We start from the raw sequence: 27924 nt of genomic DNA, 5'->3' as shown, positions 1-27924 counted from the left end.
GGCAAAAGGGGCGAAACAGCTAGCCTGGCTCTGTCTTTCCTACACTTCGGTTTTTGTACTGATTAAACAAACAAAATATAACATGTTAATTAGTAAGCTGTAGAGGCTAGGCCAGGCTAGCTGTTTCACCCTGTTTGCCTGTTTGTCTTTATGCTAAGCTAAGCTAAGCTACAAATCTGGCTCCATCTTCATATTAGCGGACAGGTTTGAGAGTGGTATCAATCTTCTCATCTAACTCTCTGTAAGAAAGTGAATAAGCATGTTTCCCAAAATGTCGAACTATTTAAGATCTCTGTGAGCTTAATGAAAGTGATTACTGACACACCATAAATGGCTCCAGAAATCTTATCAATCCTGCGGCTTTACCCTCACCTGCTTCACCTTTCTTTTGTTCCACAGCTGCCAGGTTATACCCCACACGACAGGCCTCTGGTCCACAGTCCCAGGGTGGTCGTGGGGGTGCTTTTTCCGGAGGTGTGAGTGGTGGAGGTGGTGGCGGTCTCTCCAGCCGTACTGGCTTCCTGCGTCGGTCTAACAACTCCAAGACAACAAAGATGGCGTCCACCTCCACTAATGCAGGTGTACCCAACTACCAACAGCAGAATTCCAACTTTGCCAATTACCAGAACTGTACCATTGTCCGCTCACATACTCCACATGCCAACTATGGATATGTCAAAGTGGCACCCAAGATCCTTATCTTCCCCATCTTTGTTCAGGTAAGCCAATTTGTGTGAATATGTGTGTGTGCTTTTGGATTTGTGATTGTTGGTGGTTTTACAGTCATTCTTGGGACATCTTGATTTGCACAATGTTTTTGTGATTTATTGTTCACATTTTAGTTGAAAACTAGTGCACTACAGTATTTTCATCCCACTCCTGTTGAGATCTAGTTCTTAGCCTCTGTGCCAAAAACGCATGCCGATAAGTTCTACATACATAAGTGAGCTTTAGAGGTGCTGGTAGGCGGATTTTGTTACCTTTGAACAGAGCCAGACTAGCTGTTTTCCACTGTTTCCAGGTTTTATGCTGTGCTAAGCTAATAGGCTGCTGGCTCTAGCTTCATATTTAACTGGTCGATATTAAAGTGATATTGATCTTCTCATCTAACACTCTGCAAAAAAGTGAATAAGCATATCTCCCAAAATGTCAAACTATTTTGTTAAGTGTTCTAATATCAAGATGATTGGGTTACACACACTAAAATTTTAAAAATAAATAAATAAATAAATAAATTTAAAAAAAAAAAAATAATATATATATATATATATATATATATATATATATATATATATATATATATATATATATATATATATATTGTCAGTATGCACTAAAAAGAAAGACAGACAGGACATGTAGGGAGCTAGAGGGGGATGACATGCAATGGCTCGGCCAGATTTCAACTGCGGACGTACTGTAGCGTCTATGTTTTATACATCTCAGACCTCTAGGTCACCATGATGCTCTGATTTCCCGGTCTTCAGTGGTCAAGCAGGGAAATCTGTATATACATTCTAGATATGTTTTTCACCAGCACATTTGGGTCAAAGGGAAATAGACATTTGAGTTTTGCAGTCATGAAATATGTTGACCTTTCTGTCTGAGCATTTTATATTTTGCAAGTCTTGAAGCTTCTATTTTCATACATAACACATTTTAGATATGCAGATGTTTTTTTTGTTGGAATTTCTGCTTTTAGGCTAGAGCGCTTGACAAGAACTATTGGGGAGACATGGGTGTGTTAAAGTGAACGTAGGAGGTCAGTGTTACAAACGGAACAAAAGGATGTTTATTTTCTTAACTTTTAGATACAGAACAAGCAAAAAAACTGTATTGTTCAAATGAAAGGGGTTATATTGTTTTTCATCCATCCATCCATCCATTTTCTACCGCTTGGTCCCCGTTAGGGGGTCGCGGGTGACTGGAGCCTATCCCAGTGACTTCGGGCCTTAGGCAGGGCACACCCTGGACAGTGGCCAACTCGTCGCAGGGCGAACACAGACACAGACAAGGACAGACAACCATTCACTCACACATTCATTCAATACGGGCAATTTAGAGTTATCAATTAACCTACACATGCATGTCTTTGGACGGTGGGAGGAAGCCGGAGAACCCGGAGAGAACCCACGGTAACACGGGGAGGACATGCAGACTCCACCCAGAGAGATTGTGTGATGTTGGTCCGGTCCGGGAATCGAACCCACGAACCCACGATCTCCTTATTGGGAGGCAGGAGCTGTAGCCGCTCTGCCACCGTGCACCCTATATTGTTTTTTTTTATTTATATAAATATTTGTGTTCTGCATGATCTGTCCAACTTGTATCTCTAAGTTTAGCTGTGTGCAGAAAAATATTTTATTACATATATATTCTTCATAGTAGTATGATAACTGGAAAGACTTTGTATTTTTCTAAAGGGGGAATAATCCAAATTAGGAAGCAGAGGCAAGTTATGTTAAGTCATTGTCAAATGTAGATGTGTTGACATAGTCAAATGTGTCATTGCAAAATAAATGCCCTCATTTCTGCATATGTAAATACACTATACAGTTGTTAAACTGAATACCTTGATTATGATTAAATAACTAAAGACGACTATGTGATAAAATAACTACAGACGACTATGTGATAAAATAATAATATAATAATAATAATAATATTTACCATTTATTGTGAGATAAGATAGTTGTTATGCAATATTTACACCTACTGCAACATTTAAAGTACTGTTAGTGTCTTGGGGTCTTTCAGACACTTACAATTTCAAAATGCAGGAACTTTGGTGGAACTTCCAGTTAATTCATATAGAAATGTGCAACCCTGACCCTACTTCACACAGTATGCAAATGTTACACATACACACATATTGAATTGGCCCTCTGTCACAGCCTGGACTTGTGAGGAAGTCCCCTCCTCCCACCAAACCATACTAGTTTGTTTTAAGTGTCAGTGTCTTGTCATACGCAGACCGCACATCCCGCCTCACAGTCGCAGCTCACTTTCTGTCTTCATAGAATCAGTTTCAGTTGTGTTTCACACGCTAAAGAAAAGGATTGCTGTTAGCTGTTTAGCAGATCATTTGGATTTGGGAGCCAAAATGGATTTGGTACTTCAACCTCATGTTTTATTTTACTAATCTAAAACAAACAAATATTATATTCTTGATTTTTATCTTGAGAAACACTTAACATATGTTCATGATTTTTGACAACTAGGCTAAGAATAATACGGACAATATGTGCTTGTGGTCATTGCTAAATATCTGATTAAAGATATCAATTATCAATGAATGAGCCTCAAAATTATGTCCAAAAACTTTGTGTCCTAATCTGTCTGTGTAATATGCTGCTGTTCAGCCTCTAGACCTGTGCAGCCGAGCTCTCATCATATATGAGGAGATGATACTACATGAGAGCAAGCACCACTCTCTTAAGGTAAGTGCATCAATGATGTTAGTATGTGTGCGTATCTTTGTCCACCCGTGTGATGTGAGCATTTCAATGCATATTAAACATTTCTGTGTGTATGTTTGCTATGTGTTCGCTTTGTGTAAAAAGCTCCATTTTGTAGCTCTTACTACAGTTTACTATTCTGCACAGGAATTGTGGTTGTTATTGACCAAGGAACATCCAAAACCTTATGCCGGATATGATCTAAAACTAATCTAAAGAAATCCCAAATGCTGCAAAATGTTTTTTAGAAGATGCAGGGGGATGCAACAGAAGATGACATTTTCTCTTTCGAAGAGTTTTATAATTTCCTCTCCTGTCCTCTCCTGTCCTCTAGCTGGAGACAAACAAACCAACAAACATTTTGTTGGTTTGTCACAACCACTTATGTGGTTTGTTTATTTGGCCAAACTGAAAGTGACGGTCTATTGCCCCCATGCGCATCTTAAGTCAAAACGTGTGTTTTACAGTTATGGATGTATATAGAAAGGGGGACCAAGTAGGGCGCAACATCCCGAGAAGATAAATGGGAGAGGACATGTCTGAACATCTCTGAAGAATTTGTAACTACTCTGAACTATCAGGCCCACATCAGTCGGGGGAAATGAATAAGTAATAAAGGAGGAGAGTGCCAAAGATCTGACTGACAGAGAAATTCTGTTTTAAATATCAGAAGAAACTGAAGCTCCTTCAGTATTTTATTAATGATCCTTTCACAATATGTTGAGCTCACCTTACAAAAATATTCTGCGCTATAAAGGTATCTTATTCAGTATATTGTTAAAGTAAAAGTATCTAAAAAGTATGTAAAAGTATCTTTCTTTCAGAAGTTTCTGAAATTTGAAATATAGATTTTTATTCTGTAACAAGTACTTTAATGTTGTAGGTGTCAGACACACTACATATACACTATACTGTCAGGGCATTAAAAGAAATAGCATGTTTTGTGCTTGTAGGGTTTAATATGTAAAACATTATTCTACAAAGAAAGTACTGTACAGCAGTGTAATGTAATCTTACCTATAATATCTTAGATGATGTGATAAAGGTCTATTAGCCAAGTTCACTTAGAAAAGCTAACTGTATCTCATGTTAATATTCGCATCTGTTGGCCACTTTAATCTAACGATATTCATATTTGCATTACCTTGATAAACGTCCAAGTACATTTTCCTGTAAAGAAAAACTTGTGACACAGGTCAAGGTTTTATGTTTGGCAGAAGAATTAATCACAACCAAATGATCTACATCACCAGATGCAATATCCTAAAAAAACTTGATAAAACAAAAAAGATAAATCTAGGTATCATATGATATGTTTCTGACATTTGAGGTTTTGCCAATCAGTGTTTAGAATGAAGGAATCCTGTCTGACATGTCATTGCTATGATGTTTTTTTAGAAGAAACATGTTAACAAAGTCTTTGTGAATTTGGAAAGAGAAAAGAAATAGGAAGGAGTTTTATTTTTTTAAATTAAGCTCTTGCCGCCGTCCTTTAATTTGGCCTGTCAGAAAATCTTTGCTGTGCGGTGAAGTGGAGTGCAGTGACTGCTGGTATGGAAGGTAATTCTGGCCTCCCTGTGGGGTCAGTCATAAAACAAATATTTAACAGCCAGTGTTTGTCAGGAGGGAGTTTCTCTCCACCTGGCCACTTTATACAGGCTGTTTTTAATGATCAGTCAGTATTGTTCCAGCTTTTACTCTTTACTCACCAGAGTTTTGTAAGTCTGCCCAGGAGACAAACATACAGACTCTATTGTTCACACAAACACATACCACTTTCATGATAATATCTGAACACAAATAATAAGCACAGCTTTGCACAAATTTGATTTAGTCCCAAGTGAAAATTTACTTTTAGTGGATTAAATAATAGTAATACTTAAAAGTGACATTTGGACATAACACATTTAAGTGGATTAAATCATATGAGCATTTAATAAAGACTTAAAAATGTCTGAATGACTGAAAGATAGCTATAGCTATATTAACATTTAACACAACAAGTTGATTATTTTTTTTGTAGTTATCAAGTAATTAAGCCTGCTAATTATACTTTCAACAGAGTTGTATAGCATGCATTGGTGCTTTATGAGCCTGCTCTGACATTTTTACTTAATACATGTTTTAGAAATTTATAATAATGACTTAAATCTCTTAGCTATCTTTATTGTAAAAATAATTGTATATTATATATAATTCTATATTATATAGAAAACCAACATGATAACAAAATACAGTATCAATCATTAATTAAAGTAATCAGAGGAAACCATTGTTACAGTAAAGGATAAAACGGGATACTAGGTACAGTATACATACAGAAATCATGTTCAAATATTACATTATATTATACACTATGTTATATTGTGTCTTGTCAGATGTAAAACAAGACCAAGTTGACTTACATGTATCACATGACCTGGATGATTTAAAGGTTACCGGTACATTATTTAGCATTTATTAGTCTCAATTAGACAAATTGTTGATTGTATGACTTAACAAGCTTAGTATTTATTTTAGAATGGACATAAAATTGTTGTTGAAATGCTTAAAGAGAGAGAATCACTGAGCCTTTTGGGCACATTTGAACAGTAGATATTTGTGTGTGTGTGTGTGCATGTAAAGTATGTGTATGTGTTTCTCTGTATGAAAACTGTTTGCTGCTGTGTCCTTTGTCCTCTTTACTCATACTTACATCCTCTTCCACCCACTCAAACCTACACACAGATGCACGCACACGGACACACACACACTCTAACCACATTCTGGTTACATCTGAAATCCCCCCGCTTCTATGACACCCTTCAGAAAAAGCCACCAAAGCAAAAGCACTGTCTTGAAACAGTGCGCAACTACATGGCACTGTATGCAATATGTTGCATGAAAGCACAAACTTGCATAAGCAGCTTTCATGCAAACATGCATGTTCTCCCCAGTATTTGCGTGGGGTGCTCTGATTTTCCCCACAAGTTAGGGTGACCAAGTGCACTGGTCAAGGGCCCTTGCTCCTAATACTTGGGATGAGTTAAATGCAGAGAACTAATTTGACTAGACATTGCACTGTGTATAATTGTGTATGTGACAATAAACTTGATTTGAAGTAACAGTTGGAAGTTTGGGTGTGAGGAGTTTGGGTGTATGTATGTCATTAGGTTTAGGCTGCAGTAAAGCAATTTCTCACATCCAGCCATCTTTCTACATGAGCAGTAAATAATCATTAATTATTTTTCTTAGACTATGACGAAGATACTTGGGGTACAACGAATGAGATAAGTGTCTTGAGTTTGAAGGAAGTGTGGGAAAATACAGTACCACCAAGGCTAGAAAAACTTGATCAAAATTCAAGTTTTATTATATAAAAGCCAGCTGTTATAACATAATAAATTGTCAGTTAAAGAGTATTGTCGGACATTCTTGGAATCAAAGAGAGTTTCGTTAAGCATTAAGCAGCTTTGTCCCAAGTAATTACATTATAATAGACTGGATGTGCTGTTTCACAGTAACATTGTTAAAAAGTTATTGAAAACGTTGAGCAATTAAAATGGCAGACATGTATAATGATTTTTTTTTTCTGCAGACATTGGGCCATATTAGAGACATGCCTTCAAATCTGACCTAATTAGAAACTTACAATGATACAAGAATATGAATGTTTATGACTTAAAAAAAGAATTTTAAGTAAAGCAATAAATAGTACAAGCTTTGAAACTAAGGTGAAGTCTGATTAAGTCCAAGTTTCAATAAAAAATAATGATATTAGATATTATCAGGCTGGTATTAGGTGCATTATTTGATCTGTTTTTTTTTACTAGCGAGCCAAAGAATACAAAAGACAGGTTTATGAAGAAGTCAGTATACTTTAAAGCACAGGGTTAACATTCAGCAGGCTAAAGACGTTGGTTGGTATATATGTATTGCCATGTATGTATGTGTGAACTGCATTTCCTGTGCTAGGACAGGAGGTGAGGGGGCTTTTATAGGGGTGAGACGTGTTGAGTGTTAGGTGGTGTATGTGCATCTCACTGGATTGCAGATGTGTGTTTGTGAGATGAATTAGTCTTCGTTGTGGAAAAACGGTTGTTTATGAACATTTTTCCAATTTTCCAACCCTTTGGGAAATGTTATTATAAGGAACATTTTCCACATGGCTGAGTCTATACTTACTTAAAATTTACAAGGTTTTTGTAAAAGTTCTGCAGTATTAGTATATACAGTGTGGCTTGTTAGCATACAGTGTCTGCTGAGTCAGATGCTGAGCCAGTGTGGCCAGCTACAAGTATTTTGCCTGATAATAAATGTGATTACTTTACGGTGTAAAGTCCTGGTGAGACCATGTGAGACTGAAGTATGAAATCAAATTCAGTCATTTTCACGCTCCCTTCTTGCCTCTCTTTAAACCTCACCCCCTTCTCCTCTTCATCCTTTTTTTAAAACTACCTATTCCTCTCTTTTTTTACCTTCCTTCTCCATCTCTGCCCTTCTGATCTTGTAGGTTACAGTATTTGTCTACAGCGACCTGATGCTGGTGACAAGAGAAGATGAGCCAGGCAGGTGTAACGTCCTTCAGAGTCCCCTGTACCTGCGACAGCTGAGGCTCCAGGATGGTATGTATGCATTAACACATCTGTCACCAAACTGTGTGAAATCCTGGATTTGTCAAACTATGTACAGTATATGTATATGTCAAACTGGCAGGACAAGTGTAGGATTCATCATTTTCTTTGTAACTTTGCCGACATGCGGGCACTTGAGTCGGTCCTGTAATCAAAAGGTCACAGATTTAATTTCATCCGGGCCAACAATAATTTCTTTTGCTTAGTTATTACCATATTAAACCATGTTCGTCCTTGTACAGTTCAACACAGAATAAAAAGGGAAATTTAACACTTAAAAACAAATTGCACAAGTAGAAATAAACATACAGTACTATGATTACAGTGATATTTTCAGTTGAGCTTAACCAGAGGATATTTAGGGAAAGGCTGCCCAAGTTCCTGTTGCTTTGTCTTTTTATTTCACCTTTGTGTAAACAACCATCTCCTCTAGCAATATGGAGAGAATAGTCTGGCCATCAGGCCTGCACAGAGCCCGGGCAAGTCAAATAAATAGGGCTCACTGTAAATATCTGTGTTTAGAGTTGTGGGTGGAGACAGAGGCACAGTTTGGAGTCATGTTCGGGATAGGGCCAAGGGCAAGGGGGTACACGTAGATCCATAATGCTGAAAATTGATAAGTGCGCGGGTAAGAAACAGTAATAAGTGACTTTCTCAGGTCAGGTCAGTTGATTAATATGCTGAGCAGGATATAAACCATAAAACATGTGCCATATCGTTCAAAATGTGCATGAGTGGCAATTGCTGAGTGGCAATAAATAGAACTTAACAGTAGGGTAGTCGTGTCAGGATTATAGCATTGATTTAGCAGGATAACAGGTGTTAAAAGGATGTTGTTGAGAGGAGTTCAGAGTCAGTGTGAGTGTAAGGGGAGACAGATGCTCTGAGATCATCTGACTGGAAATTAAGGTATTCACTCAGTGCAAATTAATGCTGTTTTGAGTGATTAATAGGTTTGATTAATAGGGCTGGGCCTGACCCTCAGTGGATAAATCCCCCTACAGGTGTCAGTGTAGCCTCACATAGCCACATAGCCTTTCTCTCCAGGCTGCACCATTGCAGGAGATACATGTGCAAGAACCCGCTATCATTCTGCACATAACTCACTGGTGTTTTTGCTAAATATTGCACTGCGGGAAATCAGTGTTAATTTTGGCACCTGATTTTGATTTAGTTTTAGTCTTCTGATGAAAATGTATGTTAGTTTTAGTAACATTTTAGTAATATTGGAGTGCAGCTTCTTGTTTAATTTTCAGTGAGACTTTGGATGCATTTACTTCACAAATCTGTTACTTTTCCCTTCCAAGCCTCGTTAATATCAGCTAAAGCTACTGGCAGAGACGTAATGTTACTGAAATGTAAGATGCTGCTTATTAACAGGTCAAGCAGCTAAAGCAACTTCTGTCAAAGAGAGAGTCTTGTTTTTTAAATCAGTAGCATACGACCTGTGATTCCACCGGTGCATGGAGGTCTTTAAATAAGACTACATTAAACGTTAATCAATTTGTCCATTTGTCGGTCTTTCACGTTATCCTTTAGTTTATCTTTGTTGATGACATTTTTTGTTGTCATAGGTTATTTTTTATTTTGTTTTAGTCTTCGTTGTGGAAAAACGGTTGTTTATGAACATTTTTACAATTTTCCAACCCTTTGGGAAATGTTATTATAAGGAACATTTTCCACATGGCTGAGTCTATACTTACTTACGATTTCCAAGGTTTTTGTAAAAGTTCTGCAGTATTAGTATATACAGTGTGGCTTGTAAGCATACAGTGTCTGCTGATATTTTGCCTGATAAGAATCAACAGAAATGTCAAATAGGGTTCTATAATTGCAGATATACAACAGGAATATATGAAAAAAACATTCACTTTGCAGCTAAAGTTGACATGGTGAAGAATTGTGTTGAGAAAAACATCCAATGAACACTCTAGCACAAGCATTTCTTAATTCAAAATATAGCACCCTGATATAGGGTGGCCTGAACTGCTCTGCCCATCCCACAGACATCGCTGGTCTCCTCTGGGCCACTTCTGACCTCCACCCTTCACCCAAACAATTGGAGATCACCAGGGTGGGGATTCAGTAGGGTTTGCGTGTCTGTGTGTGTGTTTCATGAGAGGACACACACAGACACAGATCTCCACCCTGCTGCCTGTCATTGTTATTTTGCTTCGGCAGCGTAACTCAGGAAAGAGGCGCAGAGGGATTGTGTTTGTTTCAGCGAGGGTGTGTTTCACGTGTGTGTGTGTGCGTGTGTGTGCGTGCATGTAATGACACAGAACAAGTTCAATACAGGGGCTTTCCTGTGTTCCTGTCACTCCGATACTATGTTGAGGAGCGTGGGAAATATTGAGAGTGCTATTAAACACAAATAAAACCAAAATTACAATGTGTCTATCCAAACATTATCATCATACTAAACAAAGTGAGAAGATGTTATCCACCTGGCCATCTACACCTTATAAAGCCTTTTGACAACTACTGCACCATTGTTATAGCAAAAATTACTTAACAACTGCGATGTAAAATTTTAAATTAAGGAGAGATCAGTCACTTAACTACAGTGAAAGAAGCAAAATGATGATTTTTCTTAATTTTTTGGTATTGTCCTTTAGTAGGATAAAAAGTGAATTTGAGTGACTGATTACTGAAATTACTACACCTTTGACATACTAGTAGGTCACTGCTATCAGGTGAAACCACTTACATTTGAGATTACAACTTTTCAGAACAAATCAATGTGTCTTTTTAAAAGCATAGAAAGGGTTTTTCGCAGTTTTCCCGACCTATAGAGCATCGTGCCATTCTTTAATTTAAACTAAAAACACGGACGGTTGTAAAATATGAGTTTTTATATGACTTCATCATCAAGCCCCTCAGAGTACCATGCTGTATGACCCCACTCTGCTGGGTTTTGAAAACAGAAAGATATCCAACAGTGACCTCTGCTGTTGGTTATAAGAAGAAACACATTTTTTTGACATTGGTAAAATGCAGCACTTCACATGGGCCCTGCTGTTCCTACATCACACACTGACCATGACCGCTCCTGCACCCAACATCCTTAAGGTGGCGTTAGTCTCTCCTCTGTTCAACACTGTGGGCTGCATTAGTTTACAGACCTCATGGAGACATTCAGGAATCAGTTAAAGAGCTGCCTGTGGACTTCCGCTGCAGTGGGAAGCTGCTGTCTGCTTTCATTATTCAGGGTGAAGAGGGGTAGGCTGGATTCATACACGGTCCTGAAGTGTAATAAACACATGTACTCTACAAGAAAGAACTTGTGACTGTTCTTTCTGAAGAGGTCCTTCAATGTGTGTAAGAGGTGACTAGGTGTTTTGTGTGTATGTGTGTTGACCAGTTCACTCTTCTTTGCTATGCTGAGGAGCCAGAGCCAAGGCTGGTGAAGCTTACAGGCTCAACACGCTGGCCAAGAAGGCTCGCTCTGTTGTGGGACTGAGCCTGGAGAGTCTGGATTTAGTAATTGAAGGAATGATGACGTCATTATTTAAAGATCCCCTCTAGGCATGTTTTAAGAAATATAAAATACCCTGCTTTGAATAATAATTTATTATTATCACATCATTATCATCATTATTATCACTAACACATGATAAAATATGATTAAATTGGTCATTGTGCTTTGCCCAATCAGACTTTGAGAGCAGCAACTTCAGTATGAATGATGTATTCATAATTGTTAAAGGCCCTGAAAACGTATTTTCTCAATCAGCTTCTTACTGGGAGTGATGGGGACCTGCATGAACTATACATTTCTGCCAGTTATTTTACATAAAAGATTTCTCTATTTCTATTTTTTCATCTCACTGGCGGGGTTCATGTAGAAAAAGGTGATGTCACATACTTCTTTGCACCAATCAGGATTTAGCAACGTTTGAATAAGAATTTGATGACAATTGGTGGGTTGTTTGGTCACTGTCAATCAAGTCTGATCAAACCACACCCACACAGTCCTGATGAAGCAGATTAGCAGCGTTTTTAGGTGTTAAACTCCTTTTTTTTGCTTATTTAGTTATGAATATTTAATATAATAAAGAAATACTTAATATTTGGACCATCTTGCACTAACTAACTAGTGCACTGAGAGAGCTAGAGATAGAGACAGATGCTCTTCTATACCAATGTAAGTTAGAAGGAAGGATGGGGAAAAGGAGGTATATAAGTTTGAATGGATGATCCCTGTCTTTCTAGAACATGTGTAATCATTTTAAATCTCACCCCAGGGCCAAGCCGCTCCTCAGTGTGGCATCAGACAGGATTGCTACTCAGTCAGAATGTTGGCTTGAAATAAAACAGTAAACATCACAACATATATAGATTGTGTGGGTGTATGTTTGAGTGTGTGTCTGTCAGGGGTTTGTTGGTGTGGGGAGGTGGGGGGGGTCACTCGATTAAAAAACATTTATCTTGACTCCAGACCCACAGGCCTGTCTCACAGTGCACTGCCTCAGTGAATTATGGGTGGATGTTTATAAGACTGACCGAAAGTAAAAGCCTTCCATCAATAATATCAGTATTTTGGCAAAATCATAATCGGAAACCAAAGATGCTGCTTTATGTACAAGAAGGAAGGAAGAGAATGAGTAAGTAAAAATGAAACAGAGGAAAGATGGTTGGGTCATTGGCAGGAAGGAAAAAGATGACATGAAGAAAAAATTAAAAATTTTCTCTTTGTTACTTTGTCTTGCAGATTATGCTGAAGAACTGAGATTCTACCTTATTCATATGACCGAGGTAAGAGAAAGGACTGTGTGTTTGTGTGTTTTTTAAAGAAAAAGAGGTAGAGAAAGAGGGAAAACGAGGATCTAATGTGAACAGCCTATTTTTTCTGTGAGCCGGAGGGCCAATTGACTCTGGATGAAATCACATTACAGGGAAGACACAAGGATTTGCAGAAAGCTCCAATGAAAACGTCTTTCTCTCTGTGTCTTTCTCAGATCTGACTCCCTCTCAGACCTGTCTCTGTCACACACACAACTTGCATTTGTTTTTGATATATATAACAACAGGTAATGTTGAAAAACAGACTGTAAAGATTTTCGACCTAGCTAGGCACTTATTTGCACCATCAAGCCATCAAGCTATTTTTGGTTTACAACAGTGGGTTTGATGGTTGATTTTTCTGATATTAGGGTCAAAGTATTTATATATTCAGATAAAAGAGAATCCTCATTGTAAATAAGGCTGTGGAATATAAGTTGCTAGATGTTCACACAAGTAAAACACTGAACTATGTGGCCCAGGGATATTAATAATCAGTATAAAACAATATAAATGTGTTCAAATATGATGCATCTATCTATTTACATTGTGATTTGTTTTGTTGTTTAGACAGTTATTATGAAAAATTATCATCCTTTCTTCCATCTGCTGTAACACCTCTCAGGCTGTCGTTTTAAGATGAAAGGGAAAGGCATAATTATTAATATTTCATTGCTGTGTTAACCAAGTATTCAACACTGGTTACCTGAAATGGCACTTTAAAGGCTAACATTTTCCATTGTTCCAGCAGTATAAAAAATATATGGCCACAACAGAACTCTAGTGGTATGAAAAATGGTTTTAGCAAATGTTTAAAGGTGCAATGTGTAAGAATTTAAGAGATTTAACAGTTTAAAAACATTACAAAATTAACTAAAATGATCAACAGAATTTGAAGAAACAACAGTTTTGATGTTAGGTCAAAGATGTCTATGTACTGTTGGAGAGATATCAACTGAAGTTAGCATGCTAACCATCTACCCCAGGCCCGTCCTATATTGAATGCCACTTAGTACCTCAAGAGGCGATAGTCCGATAGTATAGCTCAGGCTTCCAGCCGTAGTTTCAGCTGGGAGATGTGTGCGAGCGGCGAGTTCGCTATGTTACACAAGCTCTCTTAGCTTTTTTAGTCTAATAAATAAACAAAATAAACTCACAAAATGTCAAGAAAGGAAATTTTCATACACCTATTTTTCCTTATTAAACAGAAAAATACAACCGTACACCTTTTGAATTCAAGTTTCTCTCTTTTACTGAATTTCAGCTTCTTGTTAACTCATCGTAAACCGCACTTCATTCAAACTCTCGACAGAAACAATAAAACTCACCAGAACTGTCTTGGATAATTTTCCCACTGTTTCAACAATCACCAACTGTGGTTTGGTCGAAATAAACCCTTAATTCACAGAATTAGATGTCACTACAGCTAACTGAGCTAACTAGCTAAGGGCAGTTAGCAGCAGTTATGACTTGATATGTGATATGCTGCCGCATATTTTTTTTTGGAGTATGAATTTTGCAGGTGGAGAGTAGTCTCAATTCTTACACAGTGCACCTTTAAAGACAAGTTCACAGACAGCAAAAAGGAAACATATTGATAAACTTTTGTTTGCAAATCCAAAAGTTTTGCAAATCCAAAATGTTGAGCTGAAATCCTGTGGGTGGGATCTACGCATCTTTATTGGCCAGTCTCGATCGGAGTGACAGCTTGGCAACATCCACTGTTAGTAAACGCGAGAGGGAGTTTTGAAGTCTGTGGAGAAGACAGAGCAAAGAAAATCAATGCTGTCTTAGTTATGGAAGTAAAAAAAAAAAATCAATGCCGCCTTAGTAATAGAAGTAAAAGAAAATCAATGCCGTCTTAATAATAGAAAGAATGCTGTGTTTGATCTGGTGCATGTAGATTGCTTTTTGACTGCGGTCAAGTGAGCCGTCACTTGTGAAAACCCGGTCAAGCCAGCTGCCGTTTACACGTGGTGGTAGCCGGTCGTCCTCTCCCCATGTCTTCAGCTAGCCCTCACTTTCCACTGCTGCTCTCCATGCCCATGTGACTACATTTTTTTAAACTTGGGAAATGTGCAGAGAGTTGGAGCAAAATGTTCACAGTGTTGAGCCCGGCTGAGATGGACAAAACACAGTAGAGTTCAGTAAAGAAAGGATCGGATTTTGATCTGCTTTATTTTAGCTGATACCAATCCATTAAAATATGTTGGCCTCGATACTGATCCTCAGGATTGGCTCGAGGCATCCTTAATTTTGGACAAGACAAATGCCAGTCTATACTGGTACTTGACAATGAAAGCTATGACCATGAACTGTACAACTCCCAACTCAAAATACAAATCTTGTGAACTGATGGAACTTGGCTCATCCATTTCTTGCCTGAACAAATCGAGCAAGACAACCTTTCTTTGGTCTTTTGGAAACCATTTTATGAAACTGGAGCTTTTCAACACTCCTCACTTAAAGAGAAGATTGAATGTCTCAGAGGTGTTTTAAAATGTAAGCTGAAGAGACTGGATAGCTGAAGGGACTATTTTCCTTTTTTTATCCATCCAGCCACTGTGACTTGTCAGCAATTTGTTGCAGCTGCAAATGTCTGCTCATATGGTTAATCTTTTCACTGAGGAAATATATAAACCCCAACCCTCTTGCCGCAGACACACACACGCACACGTATCATCACACTATTTTTTGCTTTGAAATGTGCTGCATAACCTCATTAGCAGCTTATGAATCTTTTAAAGGGCCTTTTTTCAGAAATTCCAGACAGAATGAAAGGGACCTGATATCTGTCCCACGGGCTGGAAAAGAGGAAGGAAAAGGCTCCAACATTATTCAGTCTATCCAATTAGGCAACATATATAAATAGAAACTCTTACGTAAGACAGCATGGGAGAGAAAGAGAGTTTGAGTGAGTTAAAGGCAGATTTTGGATTTTATACAACACATTGAAAAGGTCTGTTAGAATGGTTGTATCAGCTCTTGCGTTGTGCAGTAGCTTTTATTATGTTATCATATTTCTTCTTTCTCCAATGTTGTACTGTTTCTTACTGAATTTTATATATTGTATAATCATTATTTTTGTTTTCTCTGCGCAGCTCTTTGTTCCTTGTAGCTTAACAGATGTCATATAAATACCATATATGAACAAATAAATCTCACATTTGCTGATCACATTCATAGCAGCAGGGACCCCTGACAGTTTGACACGTTAGGCTTGAAAAGACCCATTGATTCTCTTGCAAAACAGTCAGCTGAAGCAGCCTTGCAAGGATGCTCCCAAAATACCAAACTAGTGCAGTATATATGACAGAAGACAGACAAGAAGACAGACAGAGAAACAGCAAAGAGATTGTGTGTGTGCGCTTGTTTCCAGATAAGATTTACTTGGCTCAGCCTCCTCCCTCTCTCCCCTGTCAGACTTGTTCCTCCGTCTGTCCTGTCAGATGCCCACACACAATCACACACAAACACACACACACACACACAAAATGTGCACTCATCTATTATAGTTGATACACCTGTCAGCAGTTCATTTCATACCTCAGGGAGCAAACAGTAGCCACAATGAAACACAGCATACAATCTTATCTCTCACAGGTACTGTAAGGGATACTGTAAAAAAGGTACTTTCAGATCTGTAATATCATTAATTTGTCATAAACTACTTTAATTTATGCTAGAATGTTTATCAAATATGCTGATAAATGATCAGATAATCAATGAAGGCACTCTCTTCTCTTCTCCTCTCTCTGTAATTCATGTATACTCAAAGTTAGCACAAGCAGCTGCTGAACTACTGCAGTGCTCATTTATCTTTAAGTGATGACAGATTCTTTTACAGAGTGGTTGACCCTCTGGTCCTGCTTGTAGGGCACATTGGTGTGTGACGTAGAGGAACATGTAAGGTGGATGGAGAGAGGGATGAAAGGGAAGGAGAGATGGAAATATATCAAAAGAGACTAGTAGGGAACGTCTACAGAGGTCTTGAACAGCCAGACTATTGAGCTCTGCTGATCAGAGAAGATGAAGACATGTTTCAACTATTTGCGTGACCCTGATCTTTGCTATTGCTGTGTGTGTGTGTGTGTTTACTCAAATGGGCGATGTGTGTTATGCGATAGACTCTAATTGAATTGCTCTTTCTGGCCTGTCTGTGCAAAGGTCACACACATCCACACATACGAACAGAGAGAGTGAGAGGACACCATCTTATTGATCACTGCATGTTTTCAGTTAAAATTGCATTTGCCTAGACGACTTATATCCCCCTTTCTTTTAATAGATACACTGTTACTGCCTTGTCGCAACTAAAATAAAGTACAGACATACATAATGAAAGCTGAATGAACCAGTTTGATGAGGAGCGATGTTTTTGCTTATTCTTATTTTATATATTATTTTAGAGGTGATTATTCTTACCGGTTCCATACCAGTTTATCTTTGGTTTGATGCCTTGTTTGCTTTTCTGTGTGCACATACGTTGTTGTGAGTGAGTCTGTGCTTGTGCAAGATATCTAAATTCATATCTGACCTACGGACATGCCGAAAAGTAAATAATACGCAGTATTTATATTATATTTACACTCCAATACAAAAAAGAAAAAGCTAGAAAACCCACACTTGCACATACACACACACATCCACACAAAACATATACTGTACAGTACGCAAATAAATACATTAACACATGCACAAATGCAGACACAAATAGAAATCCATGTAGACCAAAATGGAAATTTGCACTGATTCACAAGGGACCACACAGCAACATATGTGGCTCCTACATATCACCACATACAGCTTTTCCCAACTGGCTCACTCATCAGGCAACAGACCTCTCCAATAGCTCTCCTCATCATAGGGAACTATTGTATCTCCTAACATCATCAAATGCAAAGACAGTATCAGTCTCTCAAAATCATGTCCCATCCATGTCAGTTTATTCAGGATTTTCTGCTGTCAACTGTGTTTACCGTTCATTTTGAAGGAGACATCTTTGAAATTGTTTCATTGCACAGTGAATTTATTTAAAAGATGTTTGCAAAGCTTGACATAAAATAGCACTTTCATTCTGCAGAAGTAAGAAAACTCTCATCCTTTCTCCCGAAGTTGTGAGCAATTATACAATTACAGTCTTCTCCTCCTCTAAAGCTCTCTGTCTCTGATACTGTCACAGTCCGCTCTCCTCCTTTAGTCTACTCCTGCCCTTCTCCTCCATCACTGGAGGTCATCCTGTTTTAGCACTTGCTTAAAACGGAACTGATCTAACCCAGATTCAAGGAAAGTGTGTGTGGGGGGGGTGTGCGCGCAATTGTGTCTCTGGAAAGTCAAGTGTGTGTCATGTGTGTAAGTGTGTCAGTGACGCAGGAAGAGAGGAAGCAAGAAAGCGTTGTGCAGGTAAATGAAAAACAGAGAGACAAGGGGAGACACTGTATGAGATTATTGACCAGTGGAGTGCATCAGGATCATCACAGAGTCATTATGGGCAACTTGGCCGACCGGGTTGGGCCTAAGAAAAGGTTCATCAGGGAGGCGAGCTCTCTTCAGCGGCACCTGCTATCCGACTCTGGAGATGTAAGTGCTACCGATTGATGGTTCTGCTCAGGGTACATTCAAAGGTTTAGAGAAGGAGATTTGTATAGTTCTTACTGTGTAGCTCGGAAATGATAGTGCCATTTTTACTACAAGAGCAGTAGTAACTTGATGAACACTGTGCAAGCACGGGAAAAGTGTAAGTTATTAAAAAGAAGATGATATCCTTGTTGTTTAATGCTATTCTTTCTGACTTAAATGTAACTTTTCACAGTCTTGAGTGAGTTATTTACATAATCGTTTGTATGAAGTTGGAGAACAATTAGCTTATTATATGTCAGACTTGAATGAATTTAGAGCTTATATGTGATTACAGCGTGTTTGTACAAGTGTTTGTGTAGGCTCAAGTAGAACAGCCATATGACTTTGATGGTGTCATTTTTCAGTGGGCTATGTGGCACTGAGGTGACCGCGATGACAGTTACATTATGTCTTATATTATACTATGCTGTTCCTGGTGTTATACTGTACCAAAACTTTCTGTATAAATGTGCTTCTGGTAATGTTTGCCGAGACTTCAAGTGAAAGCTGAGAATTCCATTAAATGCATGGTCCCTCATTCACCACTATTTCCCTTAAATTGCCACTGTAGCCATTAGTATCTAGTTGGTACAATGCAATCGTCACTAATGACCATGAACTTGTGTAATCTCCACTTACCAAAACACAGCAGTAACAATGACTAAAACGACTTACCTGATCTTAACGTAGTCCGCATACATTTATATTAAGTATCAGATTTGTACTTCTTCATTCAGTCAGTTGATACGAATGATTTCACTCTTGAGCCATGCTTGCAAATCATATTTCATATAGACTTTGTAGTTTGAAATATGTATTATCTTTTGTACAACTGGAACAGCATAGAAAATGTGGTGATTTGAGAAGAGATGAGATAAGAGGCACCAAATGCAGATAGATACTGCCAAACTAGGTGATGGCTTGCATGCAGCCCGAGGAACAGCAAGGGAGCTCTGTGATCTCAGTCAAAGCATAGTGGTGTGCAAGTCTTTTTTTTTGCAAGAGGTCTGTACAGTAAACGGTCAGAGTGTTCTTGGTTGATTATGTGCAGGATGACGTTCTTGTGACGTTTGTGGACACAGTAAATAATGGTGCAGTTTTGATTTGATTACTTCAAGTGAAGACTCACAGTTAATGCTTTTTCCAGGACTAAGAAAACATCGTAAACATATCTATAAGGATGTACATATATAGGTGCTTGTTTGCTATATGTGTATGCATATACAGAACAGTATGCCTTTTCTGTATGCAGTTACCTAGTGCTTTCAGGCACATCATTGACAGCATGACATACAGGCTGTCACTTGCAGTCTGAAGGCAGGGTGTGAATGATATGCACCCAGGGGCTCTTGTCAGCAAAATACCTACTTTATGAAAGCCATTCATAACATGGCCAGGGCAGGACCAGCCTTTCGGGGGTCTAATTGAACCGATGTGTACCCTCTTCCTTCCAGTTGAGCCACAACCTAAAGTGTACTTTGCTTTTTCTTTGATTTAATATGCCACCACAGATTGGCTGGACTGCAGTGACAGCGGCTATACATCTGAATATACTCATATAAGACCTCTATCTTAGTTATATAATCGCTGACCACCAACAGTATTCTTCAGTATTCTTCTGAGCTGTACTAAACTGTGGTTTATCTCGCTGTTCCATCAGGTGCAGGGCAAATGCTAATCAGCATCTGAATTATTCACTCATTATTATGGGAGAGTGTGCAGAAGTAATTTCCAAATTTACGTTTCATTTTCATATGTATGTACATACTAACAGTATCTAACAATGATTTAAAAATAAAAGGTTTTCACAACAATTATCAAATTCATGGCCATTAAATTCATGTATATTTATGTATGTATGTATATTGTATTTATCATACATATCCTCAGCTTAAAGGAACAGTGTGTAGGATTTAGTGGCATCTAACGGTAAAATTGCAGTTTGCAACCATTTGAATACCCCTTCCAAGTGTGTAGGAGAAACCGGACCTTTTAATGTCAAAATCACAAATTGAATGTACAAAAAAAACTTTGTGCATTGACCTATCTAAAGCTCGAGCTGCATTCATACTTATGCAATAAAAGCACAATTGATACGATCATGTGAAGAGGCAAAAAAGCCAAATGATCAGTGAACTCACTGACCGGGTAAAGATCATGACAGAACACATGCAAAGCTACTGTTACTAAAAAAAAAAACAGTAGATGACTTAAGAAAATTTTCTCTAGGCCCCGTCATGTGCTTATCATCTTCCCCAGTGGATATAGGAAGGGCCTCGGGCCAAGGACTCCAGTTTACATGCTCTTTTCATGCCTGCTTTGTCTAGGCAAACCACAGAAGCACTCTGAGCTGGAAACCAGAGAAACAAACTAGAAATAGTTGGAAAGAGTGTGGGAAAGCCACTGAGTTTAGAGGAAATTACATTTTATGCATTCTTTTATTGTGGAATATAAAACATGCAATTGTTTGTTTGTGTGTGGTGCAAATTATTGGCAGTTAGTTGCTCCATCAGGGGTTACCTTTGAGACCACATATAATGTCAAGCCTTTACCTTGGAGCAGTATAGGGACTAGGTCAACTCCAACCTGATCTGAACCAGGTTTTTAACATGTTTTGTATTAGATTGCACTATATTGTACAGGTGTTGTTATAGTGTCCACCTCCAGTGTAGAGAAACACACTAATACCCAGCCATTGGTGTTTGATTATTTAGACTCCCAGGTTCAGGAATGAATTTTTCAGCCATCCACCAGTACAGTCATGAGACCAGTACAGTGCATGGGAACCAGACTCCATTACCTTACCTTGACCTCACCAGACCTTCTGATATAGTCAGATGTAGTCTCTTGTTTCATACAAGGAATCAATAATGTAAATTGCTGTATAGAAAGCACAAGACTACAGCCATGCTAACAGCTCTATGAAGCTATACAGCATAAGGCATAGTGGTGCTTTGAGCTTAATGCTAACTGATGTGTAGCGGGTATAGTGTTTACCATGTTCACTATCTTAATTTAGTGTGTTAGTATGCAAGCATTTACAAAAAAGCACTAAATTGATGGAAATGTAAAAAAGTAGTGGACAAATTAAAATGTTGTCCTGATGGTGGCTAGATGAAAAGTCAGAGGATCACCAAAGTTATGACATGAATGAATGAGATATGGATTGCCTTGAAATTTCTGTACCAAATTTCATGGCAATCCATCCAATAGTTGTCGACATCTCATGCGAGACTACAAATGTGAAATTCATGGGGAGGATTGCCAAAGTCAGTAGGATTCATCCTCTGGGAACCATGAATTTCTGTACCAATGTTTGTGCCAATCCATGTAGTAGATGTTGAGATATTTCACTGTGAAAACTTTGACCTGCTGGTGGCGCTGCAGGAAAAGTTAGGGGATTACCAAAGTCATTTGGATTCAACCTCTGGGCACCATAGATATCTTTACCAAATTTCATGGCAATATAGCCAATAGTTGTTGAGACATTTCACTAAAAACAAAAATGTCAACTTCAGGGTGGTGCTAGTGAAAAAGTCTGGGGATCACCAAAATCAGTCGGCTTCATCTTCTGGGGACCATGAATGTTTGTTCAAAATGGCATGGTCCATCCCCAGAGCAATGCCACTAGTATGGTTATAAAATGAGTGGGAGGAATTCAAAAGGACCACAGGAGGAAAAAAAGAGGAGATGATACAGAAAATATCGGGAAGAGAGTGTAAGTAAAAGAGAGTGTATGTGGCTTCCACATCCAGTGACGTTAGTGAGGATATACTGTACCAAGAGTCAGCTGGCTACTTAAGCATCATTAGCTCTTGTTTACATGACACTTAATTGGAAGCCATAAACCCATTAAATGCTACAGTTACAAAGCTGCTCAATGCTTGGAAGTGAAACCTTATAGCCCACTGCAGAAAAGATTAAGTTTTTGTCTAATGGCTTTAGGCATAAGAGTAATGGCTATACTAGTGTGCTCTTGATTAAGAAGGACTATGAGATAATAGGACGATGATGTGATGGTAGTTTTATCTGTAACTAACTCAACTGTGATGAAGTGACAAGTCACGATACCATGTTCAGCACCAGTGTATGTGCTTTGACGCTGCTTAGTGTTATGGTGTATAGGGACCTGCTTTGGAAAAAAACCTTTGATCTCTCAGGAGCATGGTGGGATATGATTTGGACACTGGATATAACAGGCACTTTTATTTTATATTTCACCATTCCTGTATCGCTACAGTATTCTCACTATCATTATCATAATCCTGTAATAGAGAATGTGGTTTGTGGCATTATGTTTTCATTTAGACCTATTTTACTGCCTTATAGAGATTACCATTGCCACATTGAGGATATGTGTTCTCATTTTAGTGCACTGATCTTCAGTGGTGTGCACATTAGACTGAGAAGATTCCACTTTCTTCTGTGTTTCTCATTGGCTCACTTTCATGCTATGTACTTTTTGACTGTTTACAATCTACTTTTAAAAGTGAGCCATAGCTGCCTCCAGTGTGTACTCTCAAAACATTCTCATGTGTACATGAATGAACTTCAGACAGGAGTCCATTCCAAGAGCAGAACTAATTTTACATCCACAGTGGGTGCAAACAAGACAGAGATAATTAAAACTGAGACTGAGCTGGAGTTGGGATGAGGGGCGGGAGGGTCAGCTGGGATGGTGGGAGGGGGGATGCTCTACTAGCACTAACACATCTCTGGTAGTTGGGCAACACTAGAGATCAAAAATTGCATGCTTTCCAAGCAAATTATGATGACCTAAAAAATGTATTTGCATTGTCACATACTGTATCTTGATCCCTATCAGGTTTCAATGTAGCCCCCAAAAAAGATCTATAAAATGTCCATGAAATGTTCCATGTTAAAGCAATTTACAAAATACACATATTCACTTTCTTGCCCAGAGTTAGATAAGAAGATTGATTCCCATTCTCATATCTGTATACTAAAGATGAACCTACAGCCAGCAGCTGATTAGCTTAGCTTAGCATAAAGACTGGAAGCAGAGGAAAACAACTAGCTTGGCTCTGTCCAGTGGAAAAAATAAAAAATTTGCCCAACCAGCACTGCTGAAGCTTGTTTATTAACATATTATATCTTGTTTGTTTAATCCATACAAAAACCAAAGTGACAAGTTGTGTTTTTAAGGGGGGTTATGTTCTGGAATATTTATGGAGCAGGAGCAGTGACTTCCTTGCCTGGCAACCTCATGGTGATGACAAGACTCCACGAAGTCCCCACTCTCGCCCAAGAAATATTCCGGCACATAACTGCTTCAATTCTTTATTCTAAGCTAAGCTAATCAGCTGCCAGCTGCTTCATGTTTAGCGCACACATTTGAGAGTGTTATCTGTCTTCTCATCTAACTCCCAACACGAAAGCGAATAAGTGTATTTCCCAATGTTTCAAACTATTCCTTTAAACATTTATAATATACAGTAATATATAACTGTATTCTAAACAGTATCTTTGCCACATAGAATTCTGTCATCATTACAGTCAGTGTGAAAAAAATGATGCCTGAATGTGTTCCCATTCAATAGTATTATGTACATCAGCTGTCACTGAAACCATGCTAACCTGTACTGAAGCAGCGTAGGTGAGCTGTGTTGACAGCAGTCCAGTGACACACTGAAACTCATCTGCCAGATGGCTCAGGGGGAGGGCTTCAACCAGGGAGCACTTTAATCAATCTGATTAAGGGGAAATGCTGCCTGTATTTTTAGCCACTCCATGGCAGGCCAGTGGCCATTCATTGAATTTTGTTTCATTAGCTCTCATGTTTATCTCTTGGATGGGTGGATTTATAAACAGGGGTGAACTAAAGTAGGAGCTAGAATAAGGGAACCATTGGCTATTTTAGCTAATACTATTCTTTGGGTAAACATTTTATGAATTAGATAAATAGTGACTCTATTGTTCCAATTTCATGTCTAGACTCTGCTGCTGAAACTGACAAATTACAATTTGTCCTGGAAAAGGGTAACTTATTGTTTCTAGGGCTGCTGCCTGGGTCACTCACCGGATGCTGTTTAATGCCAAGAAGCAACATGACCTTAACATGAAAATCCCCAAAGACCTGCTTCCACACAGTCAGGGAGATTCCAGTAAATTCCCTTCAAACTCAAAACATTCCAAATGTTGAAGGCGATTTGGTCCTGATGTGAATGTGATGTTATTTTATTCAACTGAATGTTGATTTGAAAGTTACAGGTATTTTTGTTTTAACCCTAAAAGAAAAAAACACATTCTGTACACATCACAAAAGTGAAGTAGCACTTAAATGTTCAGACTAAGAGACGGTTGTTCTGTGACATAAATTGCAGTACCAACATTATAGAAAGCTCCAGACGATTCCTGCCTATAACATGTGGTCTGTGACTAGCTGCCAACAGTTTACTCATTTGCTGGCATGACTGATTATTTGAACTTGTAATGCAATAATGTGCAAGTCACTGTCATGAAAACTATCCCAGACAGATGCAATAAGGGACAGTTAAACAGCACAGCATAAAAATGTGTAATAATGGTAAACAACAATTGATTGCTGGAATTCTGAAGATATGATGCAAAAGGAAATGCTCTACTGTGTATGGTGTATTACTCATAATAAGAGTGACCGCTATGTTATTCCACATCTGTCATCATCTGCTATTTCCCCCTCTTCTCTCTTTAGCCAAGACAAAATGTGCATGATGTCAGTAAGTGGTTTACAGTATAGTTTGCACTGCCTCATATTTACACACCAAGACTGTGTAAACATACACACTTCCTCTCTTTGACAGATTAGGATGTAAGCCCTCATGCAGCTCTGAGGCCTGTGCCTCCCTATGATTCACAGAGCAGAGAGTCTCAACTGGTTGCCTTTTTGTTTTTTATTTTTGAATCATTATGTGTTGTAAATATGTAGCTACACTAAGCCTGTATAGTAAGAGTTCAAACTGGTGCTGTGTACAGATTTTAAAGCTCTGTGAGTGAGTGTGTGTGTGTGTGTGTGTGTGTGTGTGTGTGTGGATGCAGGTGCATGCATGCCTCTGGGACCCTGAACTGCTCCATCGCAGATGTGTTTTCTCTAATGTGGGACAGTGGGGAGTTGCCTGGAAAAACCTGGCAATACAAGGCAGTATTCTCTGGAAAGCCTGAGCCTTTGCATTGTTTTTACAGTACTCATCCCAAATAATTACTAACTAATCTCGAAGGATACGAAAGACAGAGAAACAGAGAATCTCATTTAAATCAGACATGAGTACCTCACATCAGTTATGTGGGAATTCAAAATGTATTATTGGCAAATGTCTGTGTGTGTGTGTATCATGTTCTTATATCCCAGTGGGGACTTTAACCTGAATGCACACTAACCAATGGGGACTGGTGTTACCGTGGGGACAAAAATTTAGGTTCCATGGGTAGACACTGCTTTTTGAGGGTTAAGACTTGGTTTTAGGGTACAGGTTTCAATTAGGTTAGGGTAAGGGTCAAGGTTAGGCATTCAGTTGTGATGGTTAAGGTTAGGGTAAAGGGCTAAGGAAAGTATTATGTCAATGTCTGTCCCCCATGGGGATAGTGAAACAAACAGTGTGTGTGTGTGTCTGTTGGGAGGTGCTGGGTTGCATGTGCGTTACATTTCTGGCATTAACAGGTGTCATTAGCATTACGTGATTGAAGGTTAGTTGGCTTGGGGTGTGACCATGTGTCATTTTGGAGAAATTCAGACTCCACACTGTTCCATATTAATTTGGTGAGTGCATAAGAAGTGTTGCTTTGCTGTCTCTAGGCAACCATGAAATCAAATTATGCCAATTAGTCAGCTACTTAATGCCATTAGCTAAGTAAAGAAGAAAAAATCTCATTTCAGTCTTCATACTCAAAGCCTGGACATGCTATTTATTGATAGTCTCTGTTGAAGAAACAAGCTAGACCCAAACCACAACAAAGTTTTCCTCCATTTTTCTTGATTATATAAATAAAAACAAAGAAAGGCCTGCCTATTTTTTCATCTGGGTGGACAACAGACCAAAATCTATGGTGATGTAAGGTATTTTTGCTAATTAGTACTAAACAAAATACAGCCGCAGGTGATGGGAATGTAATAAGTGTTGCAGGCATCTTGGAACCATGAATGTCTTTATCAAATTTTCTGCCAATCCATATAGTTGAAGTTGAGATATTTCACTGGATGACTGAAAACTTTGACCTGCTGGTGATTCTAAAGTCAGAGGCTCATCAAAGTCAGTAGGAGTCATCCTCTGGGGACCATTAATGTTTGTACAAAATGATATAGCAATCTATCCAATAGTTGTTGAGATATTTCAATTTGAACCAAAGTGGTGGACCGATCAACATTGCCATACAGAGCCCCACATCCTTTGTGGTTACAGTCTTTCATTACTCAAAAAGTAAACTTTTCAGGAACCAAGGAATACAGGATTATTTCCAGCTCGATGACCGTGCATTCTCCACTTTACCCACTGGGTTTTGAAGATTTTTTGCTGACCTTTGCTGACCTGTAGAATATCAAGTAATCATTTCTCACACGTGAGAACTCAAAAATAACCTTAAATAGAATTGAGATTTTCACTGACTATTGCAATATTATAAGGGTTTGCCCGGGGGCTTGTTATTTACATTGAAGTCGGCGTGTGTGTGTGTGCATGCTTTCAAAGTATTATGGCTTCTGCTGCACCCTTATAGACTCGGATTCAGTCCAAATGATGGATATCAAAGAACATCAACATTGATTTCTGTCCGCTTTGAAAAAGCCCCTATTTCATCATCTTGCGGTGCAACTGAAAACAGTCAGGCTCAATTTCATAAATGCTTTTGCTATCTAACCAGCTTTTCTATCTTGTTTTTGTCTTTTTATAGCTCCATTTTTAACTTGAAAATGTTTCTCTTACTGTACCTCATATGTTTTTCTTTTGTTATTTTGCCTCTGGTCCTTGTTTTTTTCTGGTTGAGTTAGCAACAAAATATTCTGTTCCCCTTCTCCTTAATATTTAACACTTTAACACTGTGCCTTGTATGCAGTATATCTATTTACTGCATCAAGGCAAAACATTCTTGACATTGCTACCATTAATGTAGGCTTTTAATGCCTTTTTACCCTGCATTAGCATCACTAACAATGACAAGGCTTTAACCACCAAACACGTTGTGCCATTAGACCCTACAACAACAACATCCCCATCTTCAACTGGACATTGAGTGACATTGAAAGACAGGAAGACAGATAGTCCAAGAGATAGCAACACACCAGGTCATACAAAAGCCCATGCCGCCAGGAACCAGGCAAATTAACTAGCATCATGATTCACCACTGACCAGGGCAGTGAGCGTAAAGAAAAGCCCTGAGGACTTCAGTCAATCTCTGAAGACTTGCACAAAATGGAAAAATCCTATTTATAGCCTGACTCGTGCCCAAAAATGTCAGG

General features: G+C 38.5%; 1 protein-coding gene across 12 annotated transcripts in view; it reads left to right on the top strand.

Moving 5' to 3' along the window:
• Nucleotides 1-27924, top strand: part of rgs3a (regulator of G protein signaling 3a) — a 155635-nt gene that overhangs the window by 60507 nt on the left and 67204 nt on the right. For 10 of the 12 annotated variants that reach the window (XM_044173710.1, XM_044173705.1, XM_044173704.1 and 7 more), the window contains 4 exons: nt 400-719; nt 3363-3440; nt 7951-8062; nt 12786-12829. In XM_044173710.1, coding sequence (XP_044029645.1) covers nt 400-719; nt 3363-3440; nt 7951-8062; nt 12786-12829 — 554 coding nt within the window. Of the gene's footprint in view, nt 1-399; nt 720-2979; nt 3113-3362; nt 3441-7950; nt 8063-12785; nt 12830-18328; nt 18437-27924 lie in introns of those variants that run through there. The other 2 variants (XM_044173714.1, XM_044173715.1) reach the window with 2 other exon arrangements.

This window comes from Siniperca chuatsi, linkage group LG18 (genome assembly GCF_020085105.1).
Source record: "Siniperca chuatsi isolate FFG_IHB_CAS linkage group LG18, ASM2008510v1, whole genome shotgun sequence".
NCBI lineage: Eukaryota > Metazoa > Chordata > Actinopteri > Centrarchiformes > Sinipercidae > Siniperca > Siniperca chuatsi.
Note: the sequence above shows the minus strand (reverse complement) of the source record. Positions and strands in the feature narration are given on the sequence as shown.